Source organism: Tigriopus californicus, chromosome 5 (assembly GCF_007210705.1).
Source record: "Tigriopus californicus strain San Diego chromosome 5, Tcal_SD_v2.1, whole genome shotgun sequence".
NCBI lineage: Eukaryota > Metazoa > Arthropoda > Copepoda > Harpacticoida > Harpacticidae > Tigriopus > Tigriopus californicus.
Genome location: NC_081444.1, coordinates 1120942 through 1132564, shown reverse-complemented (window position 1 = coordinate 1132564; position 11623 = coordinate 1120942). Strand labels below are relative to the sequence as shown.

General features: G+C 42.3%; 5 protein-coding genes across 7 annotated transcripts in view; 3 read left to right on the top strand and 2 right to left on the bottom strand.

Moving 5' to 3' along the window:
- Positions 1-713: 713 nt before the first annotated feature.
- LOC131880823 (erlin-like) lies at positions 714-10261 on the bottom strand. Its single transcript, XM_059227533.1, has 4 exons — positions 10049-10261; positions 1634-1965; positions 1300-1569; positions 714-1217 (listed from the first exon to the last, which is right to left on the bottom strand). The coding sequence occupies exons 1-4, from the start codon at positions 10230-10232 to the stop codon at positions 816-818; spliced, it is 1188 nt and encodes a 395-aa protein (XP_059083516.1). The 5' UTR covers positions 10233-10261; the 3' UTR covers positions 714-815.
- Positions 2193-3966, top strand: LOC131880821 (facilitated trehalose transporter Tret1-like). Of its 3 annotated transcripts, none has more exons than XM_059227529.1 (4): positions 2193-2313; positions 2396-2537; positions 2596-2799; positions 2863-3966. In XM_059227529.1, exons 1-4 carry the CDS (start codon positions 2275-2277, stop codon positions 3900-3902), a joined length of 1425 nt encoding a protein of 474 aa, XP_059083512.1. In that variant the 5' UTR covers positions 2193-2274; the 3' UTR covers positions 3903-3966. The 3 variants fall into 3 exon arrangements, with proteins under 3 accessions (XP_059083512.1, XP_059083513.1, XP_059083514.1); XM_059227530.1 differs by having other exon boundaries at positions 2202-2241; XM_059227531.1 differs by lacking the exon at positions 2193-2313 and having other exon boundaries at positions 2406-2537; positions 2600-2799.
- LOC131880822 (facilitated trehalose transporter Tret1-like) lies at positions 4162-5826 on the top strand. The gene is made up of 4 exons (XM_059227532.1): positions 4162-4236; positions 4299-4440; positions 4512-4715; positions 4794-5826. Exons 1-4 carry the CDS (start codon positions 4201-4203, stop codon positions 5795-5797), a joined length of 1386 nt encoding a protein of 461 aa, XP_059083515.1. The 5' UTR covers positions 4162-4200; the 3' UTR covers positions 5798-5826.
- Positions 7957-9974, top strand: LOC131880820 (facilitated trehalose transporter Tret1-like; the record flags this gene model as incomplete). Its single annotated transcript, XM_059227527.1, is given in 4 exon segments — positions 7957-8117; positions 8179-8317; positions 8598-8801; positions 8866-9974. Coding segments are annotated over 4 exon segments (1488 nt in total), but the record flags the coding sequence as incomplete, so codon positions are not given.
- A 264-nt stretch (positions 10262-10525) lies between the features above and the next one.
- LOC131880372 (glutamate receptor ionotropic, kainate glr-3-like) overlaps positions 10526-11623 on the bottom strand; it is a 4667-nt gene continuing 3569 nt past the window's right edge. Inside the window, exons 10-11 of the mRNA XM_059226993.1 lie at positions 10807-11165; positions 10526-10734 (exon numbers count right to left, since the gene is read on the bottom strand). Coding sequence (XP_059082976.1) covers positions 10578-10734; positions 10807-11165 — 516 coding nt within the window. The 3' untranslated portion in view covers positions 10526-10577. The remainder of the gene's footprint in view (positions 10735-10806; positions 11166-11623) is intronic.

Below are 11623 nucleotides of genomic sequence, written 5' to 3'. Positions count from 1 at the left end.
AAGCGATCGCAGCGCCTTTGATCGATCTACGTATATATGAAGTTATCTATGGACCAAAACCACTCGCGCAACCTCTTAAACAGAATTGGCTGTTTGTAAAAAAATAGCTTAGACTACACTCAGTCATCAACGTCCCTCTCCTTTCTCAAGATCCCGAAAGTCCCCTGCCACACGGAGATCATCAAGGAGTTGGGTAAGCCTCGTGTGTGGTCTAACGACAAGCAAAGCAAGACATTCTTTTACAAGCTTTGCTCCCCTACTGGGCTTGTGACCCGTTGCTTGATCCTTTGCACCCATTGTCATTCGAATAAGCATTTACATTTTGAAGGTTTCTTTGACATGTTTTTTGCATTATTGGCAATTTTAAACGCACTTTAAATTACATAATTGGCAGCATATATTTGCAGCCTTTGCCAATCCTTATTGATTAAAAAACTAAATTTGTTAAACTTAAGCACTTGATTTGCGACGACACTGACGAATCGTTGTAATTTGGCAATAAATAAATATTGGATTCATGCCAGTGTTTTAGTTTAGACTACTGATATCTGATAAAGTACGCTTAAAGACGAGTCAGCCGAAATAAATATTGAACGACAAAATTTCCATTTACCTTGTAGGATCTGCGTGCGAAAGTCAAAACGAGGATGATGTTCTTAAGCTCTGAACCTCTTGAATTAATTTCTAAATAATGCATCTGTTGGTTGACTCCCGTTTATTGGCTACTGTATTATGAACATCTTTTCCCATACAGACAATTTATATCACTTAATACTAATTCAAAGTGCAGCTGATCGCTTGATATTCAATGCGACTCATTGGTCTGACTGCGTGTTTGTTCCAAATACTTGGCCAATCAAACTGCCAACCAAGCTTTCAGATCCTGAGAAGAACATCTTGGTGTTATTCATCAAGCTTTTGGCGATTTGTAGCTTGATGTATTCGTCAGTGAAGAGAAGTTTGTTCGAACTGGCCTCTGACTCTTGCACGTAAGTCATAGTGTCAGCTTCGTTGAGCATCTTGGCTGTGAAAATGGCATTGTTGATGGCAGACACGTTTTTCTTGCCCTCTTCTCGTTGGATCTCCTTGGAGATGTCGATTCGCTCGACTTCTTTTTCACGTTCAGCATCCAGAACAGCTTTGATCTTCTGGGTCTCTTTCAAAATGGTCTCGGTTTTCTGTTTCTGCTCGGCCACTAATTGCTTGGTCCATTCAATCTGTGTTTTAAGGAAAAGAAAGAAGATCTTATTAACAAAAATAGAAGTCGTGTTTGGCGAAAATAAAAGCTCATGAATTCACCTTCACTTCTCGATAATTGGCTGCAATGGCGGGTGGAACTTCGGGTTTGGGAAGGAACACGTTCCAGATGAGAATGGCCCCTTTCGGAGCAAATCGGTCCAAATTGGTCTGAAGAGTCTTGTTCACGAAGATTATAATGTCCAAAAATCGAGTGTTGTACACTTCATCGATTGAGTTATTAGCACAGAACACTTGGACCGCCTCTGTGATTCGTTCATAAATGAGGATTTCCTTCATCTTGGTCCCAAATGAACGAACCAAAGGCAGTACCTAAAATCCAATCAAACCTTGATTCAAAGGGGCCTTTTGTCGTGGGTAAACATTTCATCCTCACCTGTGTCTTATCAATCGAGGAAATAACCTGGACATCCCGGAACACGTTTCGCACCCCATCTTGCGTGGTACAAATCATGGGGTCCAAGAACTTCGTTTCAGGTCGAACCTTGATCTGTTCCACTTGAGTAACAAAGGGTTGACTCCAATGGATCCCGGGATCCGTCACGGATTCTAGGAGGGCCCCATTCTTGAAATATACACCCACATGTCCTTCCGGGATCCGATGAATGGCGGTAATCAGGCACGCCACGAGAACGAAGAGTAGAACCAATCCGGCAATGGATCCTGTGACAATCCATGGGATGTTTTCTTCCTTGTTGAAAACATTTTCTAGAACAAGAGAGCAAGACTATTTAGAGTATGTGAGTTCAGAAAGATTAAGTTACCAAAGGTGCTAGGGTTTGTTTTTTCAAAAGATAGAAAAAAGGAGGAGCATTAAAGCTCTTCCACTTTACTTATTCATTACGAATACAAGTGTCGATAGAAATTGTATGTAATAGTATGATGAGTTGAAGGTATTTCATAACACGTTCATTCAATCGAACACGTTTTCTCGGACGAGTTCCCCGTGAACTACTTTGATGGAGAGATACATTGCCAAAACAGGTACGACTCTAATGCAAACAGTATACATCAGCTATGACAACTAGCCACACGACATGGTCCGTTCTGCCTCAGGTGATCAATTATCTCTTTTTATTCATTTTCAAAACTGAAGTCGTCTTTTAAGTTGAAATTTGCAATTCTCATTGAATTCAAGCTATTTGCGACGTTGAGTGTTTGCCTCTCCGGGATGTGCACTGGAACGTTCTTCTCCTTTAGCTCAGTGGCTATTCCAATTCTACAGAAGCCTATGGAACAGGGGGGTTGGGAGATCACTCTGGAGCAAGGATCATGGATCGGTAATTTTGGATGTTTTTGCCAAATACAAGAAAACCTCAAGAATATTTCTCCATCAAGCCAGCATCTTTTACATTGGAACAATCTTTGGATCATTGGCGAGTGGGTCCCTGGTCGACAAATACGGGTCGAAATGGGTCAGTTTGGTCATGGGACCGGTGGTCGTTCTGAATTGGATCATCACTGCCTTTCCTGGTCACATTGCCACCATCTATTGCACCAGGATCGTGGCTGGAGCTTGCTATGGAGTTTTTCTCGCCGTTGGTAACGCTGATTGTCATACATGAATAACAAATTGGATCACCACATCGATGACGACTTTTTCAGCCAAGGTTTACATAGCGGAAGTGGCCCATCCTGACTTCCGAGGAACCACGAGTGCCTTCTATCCGACCTTCCTCTCAGCAGGCCTCCTTTATGGGTTCGTCTTGGGCAATTTCATTCCTCATCTACGGCTTTTCACGTTGCTTCTTGCCGTCCCAGCCATTATTTACTTCGTTATGTGTCTGTTCATTCCCAATTCGCCATATTGGCTGGTGGCACGTGGACGCTTAGACGAGGCCCAAAAGTCCCTTCAATGGTTGAGAGGCTCAACATGTGACATCCAAGAAGAATTCAAGGAGATCCTAACCAAAAGCGAGCGAAGCAACGATGACGCTAAAGAGTCTTGGAAGAGCTCTTTAACCAGCTCCGACCTTTGGCGGCCTTTAATTCGCATTGGAGTCCTCATGCTACTGGTGGAATGGAGCGGTTCCAATTTGATTTCCCAATACATGGTGATCGTCATCCAAGAGTCGGGAAGCTCCATCGAACCCAATTTGGCCACCATTGGCGTTGCTTTGGCTCGAATGATCTTTGGTTCCATGTCAACTGTGATCCTTCGATATTGTCCTCGTCGACCTCTCTTACTATTCTGTACATTCTTGTCCATGGTTTCGTTTCTCTCGCTGGGAACTTTCAAACATATTCTCACCACTTCAAGAGAGATCTCGGAGAACCAAACCACCGTCGAAGAAATTGCGACCATCCAACACACCTTTGGGTGGATTCCAATGGTGAGCATTGGCTTGATTCAAGCTTGTGAAACGGTAGGTTTTATCGCCATCGTTCACTTGACTCTGCAAGCCGAGAGCTTTCCAACCCGAGTTAGGGCCATTGGATGTGGCCTTTTGGGCGTGGTCACAGCTTTAGCACGATTTAGTATCGCCAAGATATTTCCTTTGTTACTATCCTTGCTTGGGTTTGAGGGAGTTTTCTGGTTGTTTGCAATCATTCTTCTTCTTATTTTTATCTATTGTTGGATTATTGTACCGGAAAACAAAGGTCAAAGTTTGACTAAAACTGAAGACAAAATGATGGTGACATAACGAAATTGAATGGATATAAGTGAGAGTATTCCTTGACAATAAATTACGTAATGCCAACTTTTGATTGAAAGAGCCTTATTGAACTAAATACTGTCAGGGTTTCGCAGCGTCAACGATTAAAACAATTCAATACCCGTCAAAAAGCAGGAGCGAGATTGACGGTTAAAGTATTTTGTACTCCCGAAAATGGATTGTCGCAGTTCAACGAGCAAAGACATACTTTTTGGACGAGACATGCCCTGAATAACTTATTTACGGAGACTTGTTAACACAAAAATGTGTTCAGTTTACATCGATCATGGCATCCCAAGACACCTACGAAATATGGCCACAGGTTTGTTAAGCAATCCAAGTCAATCGATTGTTTTTATCACTCATTTTTTGTTGTTACATCAGTTATTCGCATCATTCGCTGTTTGCGTATCGGGAATGTGCACGGGCTCGTTCTTCGCCTTTAGTTCCGTTGTAATTCCTTTGCTCCAAAGGCCTGACCTTCAAGGAGGTTTGAACTTGTCATTGGAAGATGGATCTTGGATTGGTAAGTTACCAGTCGCCAATAAGAGACCCTTGATTCGACCATATAATATTTACCTCATGCATATTCTATAGTCAGTTTGTTCTTCATCGGGTCAATTTGCGGAGCGCTTTTGGCTGGTCCATTGAACAATCAATTTGGAACCAAACGACTAGCCATTTTTATTGCTTTGGTCGTCAATGTTCAGTGGGGCTTCGTGGCTTATAACACAACCTTGGCATGGATTTTGGTGGGACGGATCGTCTCTGGAATGTGTTATGGAGCTTTTCTTGTGTTCGGTAAGCAAATTCGAATTCAAATTTTAGACCATGATGTTAGTGGTAGTAGGTTTTTTTTTTGTTTTCTCGACACTTCAGTAAAGGTCTACAACGCCGAAATAACTCATCCGAATCTCCGAGGGTCCACTAGCACCTTCTACACCACCAACCTCTCTTTCGGTTTCTGTTATGGTTTAACATGTGGATACTTTGTTCGGGACCTTTCTCTGCTTTGTGGTTTATTTTCCCTTCCGAGTCTTCTTTTTCTTTTCTTGAGTTTGTTTATTCCCAATTCCCCGTTTTGGTTGGTCCAAGTGGGCCGAGAAGATGAAGCCCGAAACTCACTTCAATGGCTTCGAGGATCAGCATACGACATCACCAAAGAGTTCCAACAGATCAGGGAGAAAAAGTTGACAAAGGAAGTTGAAAGCAAGGAGCTGTCTCTTTGCAAAAAGGTCCAATCACCTGACCTTTGGCAACCGCTCTTACGGGTAGGAGCACTGTTAGTTCTCATCGAAATTGGAGGCATGAATATCACGTCCCAATACCTGGTGGTCATCTTCCAACTGTCGGGGTCCAATATGGATCCTTATTTAGCTCCATTGGTGGTTGGGGGATTTAGGTTTGGCCTCGGTCTTTGTTCAACCTTCATCCACCGGTTCGTTCGTCGTCGGCCATTCATCGTACTTTGTTTTGTGGTTGTTGCGATAAGTTATTCAGCCGTTGCTCTTTTCACGTACCTTCACGATCATCATGATTCCAAGGCTGTGCAAGCCTTGAATTGGATTCCCGTGGTTGGTTTGGTTCTCATTCAAGTGTGTGACACCGTTGGTTTTTTGGTGGTGATCAATCTGAACCTTCAGCCCGAAAGTTTTCCTACCCAATACCGATCGATTGGCTGTGGCCTTTGTGGCGTGATCACGGCCTTTGCACGATTCGTCATGTCCAAATGTTTCTCCCAACTTCTCGAATTCATAACTTTAGCTGGTGCATTTACCTTGTTCGGTGTCATGTTCGTCAATATTGGCATTTATTGCTTCTATATTGTTCCCGAGAATAAAGGCCAGTGTTTGGTGCAAACAGAAGAGAAGTTGGTAAAATAAAATCTGCTTTGTTCTGGAACTTCGTTGATTAATTGAGTATCCAATATGTACAGTGCATTTCATGATTGCACTTTCAAAAATAGCTGATGACCAAGGAGTTGTTTAATCTATGATGATAAAACTGATTGAAAGTGAGAGGTCAGGTAAGACGCCAGCGGCCAAGTTGTCGTGTTTGAATGAGACAGTCTAGTCTAAAATAAGCCCACTTGCATGTCACAAACATTTAATAGCTACAAAGTAAGTTATAATCAATGCTTATTGGCCAAAATACGGACCAGTAATTCAAAAACATTGGTAATTTTTCGAAAAATAGCAAGGTCAAACCCCAGCAAGGACTAAGAAGCCGTCGGCGCCTGCGGTTTTATCACAGCCTTCATTCAGACTGGCAGTTGGTTGATAACATTGCCAAGATGGTAAATTGTCATTCCACGTCTGTGTACAAAGTTATGAACAACTCAAAGCCTGGAATACAAACCCCAAGGTCTCAGAAAGGTCTAGCCAGCCTGTGTTGGCCAGCAAATCTGCAAATGTCCACCAAGGAAACGATACGGCCAAGTTGAACGAATCTTTTGAAAAACCTCAAGAACACAACTTATGACTGTCTGATGTCCAAGGCCTCTGTCTGCTGCCTGATCTAAAAAGCAAAATTCAAGTCCTTACCAATCCAATGATCTCCAAGACTGACAGGAGAAGTAGATGAAACGGGTTGCAAACGTTGAAAGTTGGTTAACCTGGGTGATCTTGTGATCAAATGAATTTTTTTGACCCTTAAGCAGATTGTCCACCACCACAACCACCAATATCCTTGCCCTTATGGGGAACTTGAAACTCTAGACCCCTCAAACGACCAAGCATGTAGCCTCCCTGATAGCATTTGGCTAGTGCAGCAACAAAGGCCAAGTCGTGCCTCTCATTTTCATTCAAAAGGACATCAAGGTCATTGTTGCCTGATATATTCTTTCTATCTTTGAGACTTGATCTGAGTCCACTTAGGGGGTCAGGGGGTAGAGAAAAGTAACCCTCATGCAAGAGTGAACTCCTCTGAATAATAATTGGAGTAACAGGTCTTCTGGACCTCGGACCTCAACCCCCTCGCTCTTGGTCAGCCTTCGATAAGAAAGCTAATGCCAGACGCCAGCCTAGCTTAGAGGCATTCCAGAAGAGGATTTTAGATGTCTAGCACACGGGCATCAATGCTGAGAAGATAAATAAGCATCTGATAATGTTACTCTAAGATGCCAAAAAGGTAGGAATACCAAAAGGTCCCTCCTTCACTTCAGGTGATAATCTTGGTTATATTTTGAAAATTAATCGTCAGAACTAGGTGACATTTGATGCACAGGACATATACATGAATGTTATATCTATCAACCTTTCAACTCTTGCTCCTTTGCTCCAATTTTGTATGAGCTAGATAGATAGATGTATTGAGTAGCGGAATTATGTAGGAAGGAACACATGTACATTCCGCATTCTGCCCTTCTAAAATAGGAGCTGGTCGGTCGGTGCCATGGAGATCAGATGTCCAATTGAGATATTTGATCTTCCCGTTCAATATGAGCTAGCACCAGTCCATACTGGATGAAAACGTCTTTCTGGAACTCTCTAGAGAACACTACTCTCACACTCTCTTTGTGTCCATTACGAAGCGTTATGCAAGTTGGACAAACGTACTCCAGAACATGAAATAGACACTATTGAAAGATTGACATAACGCTTCTGTGACACAAGTGTCGCACTTTGCAATCGCTGGACAAAAAAAGTGAACTATTTGAAAAAGCATGGATATCCTATGAGTGTAAGCTCGTTTTTGTCTGATTTTCCCCTTACCCATGTCAATCTGTCCCTTTTCCTTTATCCCCTATAATGAAACTTGGGACAACGACATGGGTTAGGTCAAGGACTAGTTATAGGAGTAGGGGTGAAGCTAAAACATCTGTTCGTAAGTAAAGTTGAAAAAGATTATCATCAGATTCTATCTGCAAAAATTAGATTCCATATGCGATTAGGCTATATCTTGAGAGTGGAAAAAAAATCATTCATTATGCTCGTCTTTGGCGTTATCTTTTGTAGGATAGAAGATTTCATGTGGTCTGTAGGATGTGTCTTCTCATGTCCAGTCCTATATATGTTGTCTTTCAGCAAGTCTCGCTCATTCATATTTGTGTCGAGGATGAAGCATCCTCAGTTCCTCACTTACCAATTCAAGACAATAGGCTACATTTGGAAGGTGCGCCACGTGAAAAAGTGTTTGTAAACATTCCAACACAGAACTCCATTCAAGATGAGGTCCAAGCGAGATTACACCATTTGGCCACAGGCAAGAAACCACTTTATGTGGTTAACACCAGACATAGGCTATGATTTTTTTCCATTTTCAGATCTATGCCTCGGCAACAGTGTGTATATGTGGGATGTGTGCAGGGACCTTTTTTGCCTTCTCTTCGGTGGCAATTCCACTGTTGAAGAAAACAGAAGAAGGCGACGTTGGGATCAGTTCCAACGAGGGATCATGGATTGGTAAACAATCCATGACAGGGTACATGGGATGAACAATCCGATAATATGAGGTGTTTTCGTTTCCTTTTTAGTCAGCTTGTTCTATATTGGAACCGTTTTGGGATCCCTCGTTGCAGGGACCATGAACGACAGAATCGGCGCAATTCCACTGTTGAAGAAAACAGAAGAAGGCGACGTTGGGATCAGTTCCAACGAGGGATCATGGATTGGTAAACAATCAATGACAGGGTACATGGGATGAACAATCCGATAATATGAGGTGTTTTCGTTTCCTTTTTAGTCAGCTTGTTCTATATTGGAACCGTTTTGGGATCCCTCGTTGCAGGGACCATGAACGACAGAATCGGCGCCAAGAAAATGTGCCTCATAATGGCGCCCACAGTGATTTTCAATTGGGCTCTAACTGCTCTTTCGACGGATCTCAATACCCTTTTAGCCTCTCGGGTTATATCTGGAATGTGCTATGGGATATTCTTGGCATTGGGTAACAAACTTGGACCAAAATGAAAGCAAACATAAGCTCGAGACTACTCTTTTCCCATTTACAGTAAAGGTATACAACGCAGAAATCAGCCACCCAGACCTTAGAGGAACAACCAGTGCCTTCTACCCTACGTTTCTCTCAGGAGGATTGCTCTACGGGTTCATCCTCGGCTACGTCTTCAAGGATGTGCGACTGATATCCGTCTTCCTCTCTTTTCCCGCTGTTCTTTATCTGGTGATGAGCCTTTTCATTCCGGATTCTCCATACTGGTTGGTTCAAAAGGGTCATTTCGAAGAAGCACGCCAAGCTCTGCAATGGCTTCGAGGGTCGTCTTGTGATATTTCAGCTGAGTTTGGTGACATCATCGCTAAAAGGCAACTCAGAGAAGCCATGAACCCTGGGTGGAAGCATCACTTGACCTCTCCAGACTTTTTAAAACCCATGCTCAAGGTTGGAACAATAATGGCCTTGGTGGAACTCGGAGGGCCCAATCTTCTATCTCAGTACATGGTGACCATCTTTGAGGAATCTGGCTCGTCTGTGGACCCGACTTTGGCTCCCATTTTTGTATCAAGCACACGGATGATTCTTGGCTGCTTCAGTGCCATTTTATTGAGGTTCTGTCCACGAAGAAAACTTGTTCTCGTGGCCTTGTTTTTGGTCATGGGCAGTTTCTGCTCCTTGGGAGCGTTCAGCTTCAACAAGCAACAACACTCCGATGTAATACTGAACAAGCAAGAATCGCGGAACCTCGCTGTATTTGGCTTTGACTTAGATCAGGCCATTCTGGATCATGACGAGGCCGTCCTCATTCACGATGCGTTTGTGGAGGCCTATGGCTGGATTCCTATGTTAAGTGTCATGGTGGTTCAGGTCTGTGAGACCGTGGCCTTGGTCCCAGTTCTTCATTTAGCCCTACCTGCTGAGAGCTTTCCTACCGACGTTCGTGCCATTGGATGTGGGTTTTGCGGCATTGTCATTGCTTTTACCCGATTTTGCATCCTCAAGACTTTCCCCGTTCTGATTGACGTGTGCTATTTTCACACAGTAATTTGGGGATTTGCCGGGGTCATATTTGTATTACAAGTGTTTGTCTATTTCGTCGTGCCAGAAAACAAAGGCCAAAGTCTAGTTCAGACCGAGGACAAAATGAGTAAACACACCTCAACTCTTGTAGCTCACCATTCTCTATTATAAGTAATTAACCGAGTTGTTGCGTGCAATAAACACATAAGTATTACACTCACGTTTCTTGGGTCTCTTCTTGGTGATCCTACCCTCCTCTTCATCGTGGTAGTCAGGCATGGTTTGGAAGTCGGGACGACCTTCTGAATAAATGCTTGATGTCTCACTTTGATTTGCCCAACTCTTGGGGTCCAATCTTATCCCATGCCTCGGCGATTTTGAAATGTCAACGCCTCCTACATTCATAGCTTGTGTCGACAAGCATAGATGAAAATCGAGTGAAATGGAGAATGTTGGAAATCTTTTGTTACATCAGGATGATGTTGATCCCATGGGAGCCTTGCATATTTTAAGATGTTGACACAATTTCGATCTCAAAACACATACATATTAATTGCTTGGAAATGGAACAGGGAGGGGGTCTTTAACATTATTTGAAGGAGGTCATCTTGCACCTTATTTTTTTTCATGACTTGTCTATCAAAAGCCTTGGGATTGTACGGCACATTTGCCTAGTGTTTAAAACGATTAAACTTCAATTCAAATTGGAACAGAACATAGTTATATTTCAACTCAACGGAAAAGGAATAATCAAGTTTCAGATTGCTTCAATCGTTGACGAATTTCCAGCACTCTCGATTGATGATACTTCAATTGAAATTCGTGCTCATAGAGTTTGTTCAACATGTCATTATCCAGACGATTCGATGATTTAGGAGGAGCCCATTGTTGATGAAGTATTTCAAGTCTGCAATGGTTACCAATTGATATAAAACATTTTTTAGGCATCTTCCATATGTTACAAAGGAATCAGACTTACATCAAGGCCAACGATGCCACTGCTAGACCGGCCAGTAAGGCCACAAAGGCCGTGAAACATTGGCCAAATCCGAGCGATTTCCCACTCAAATCAGGACAGACTTGGGCTTCTGGTGCGTAGCGATCACTGATTTGATTCAACGCTCCCCTTTCCTTGAGTATTTCAATGTGGTACTTAAACAAGTCCTTGAAAGGAGAGTTGTCTTGGATTGGGAAGGCGTAGTCCCCGCGGAAATAGTCTTTCGGAATGGTTAGAACTTCGCATTTGGAGTGCCTCTCATAGAAGAGTAAGGAATAGTACTCATCCAATAAAGCGTATGAGGGATCCTTCAAGACAAGATCAAGCATTTCCACTTTGGTCTAGGGGTAAATTGATCCAATTGTTTATTCATCAAAAAAATATGAAGGAGACCAGCAAGCTGTTGCCGGCTTAGCCGACTTTACTATGCTATGAATCAAGCTTCCTTTGCACTGTAGTTCAAAATTTGTATTAGATATTTGCTATCGAAAATCGAAAACACGTGGAAGTGTGTGTTGTTAAGAAAAATAAGAAATCAAAAAACTGATGAACATTAAAAAAAACTTTGTTGCCCAAATTAATCAAACAAATCACTCAAAGTATGTATAATGGAAAAATATCAGTTTCCAAACAATACGAAGTAAAATATTCAGCTCGAGGTTTAGAATTCTACATGTCAAACATATTGCTTTTGCTATGACACATAAATATATTTCATCATATTATATTATTCTTACCATAACTAGTTTAGCACTTTTTTTTGTTAAAAATTCAAGGAGAGAACATTTTGGCCAGACAA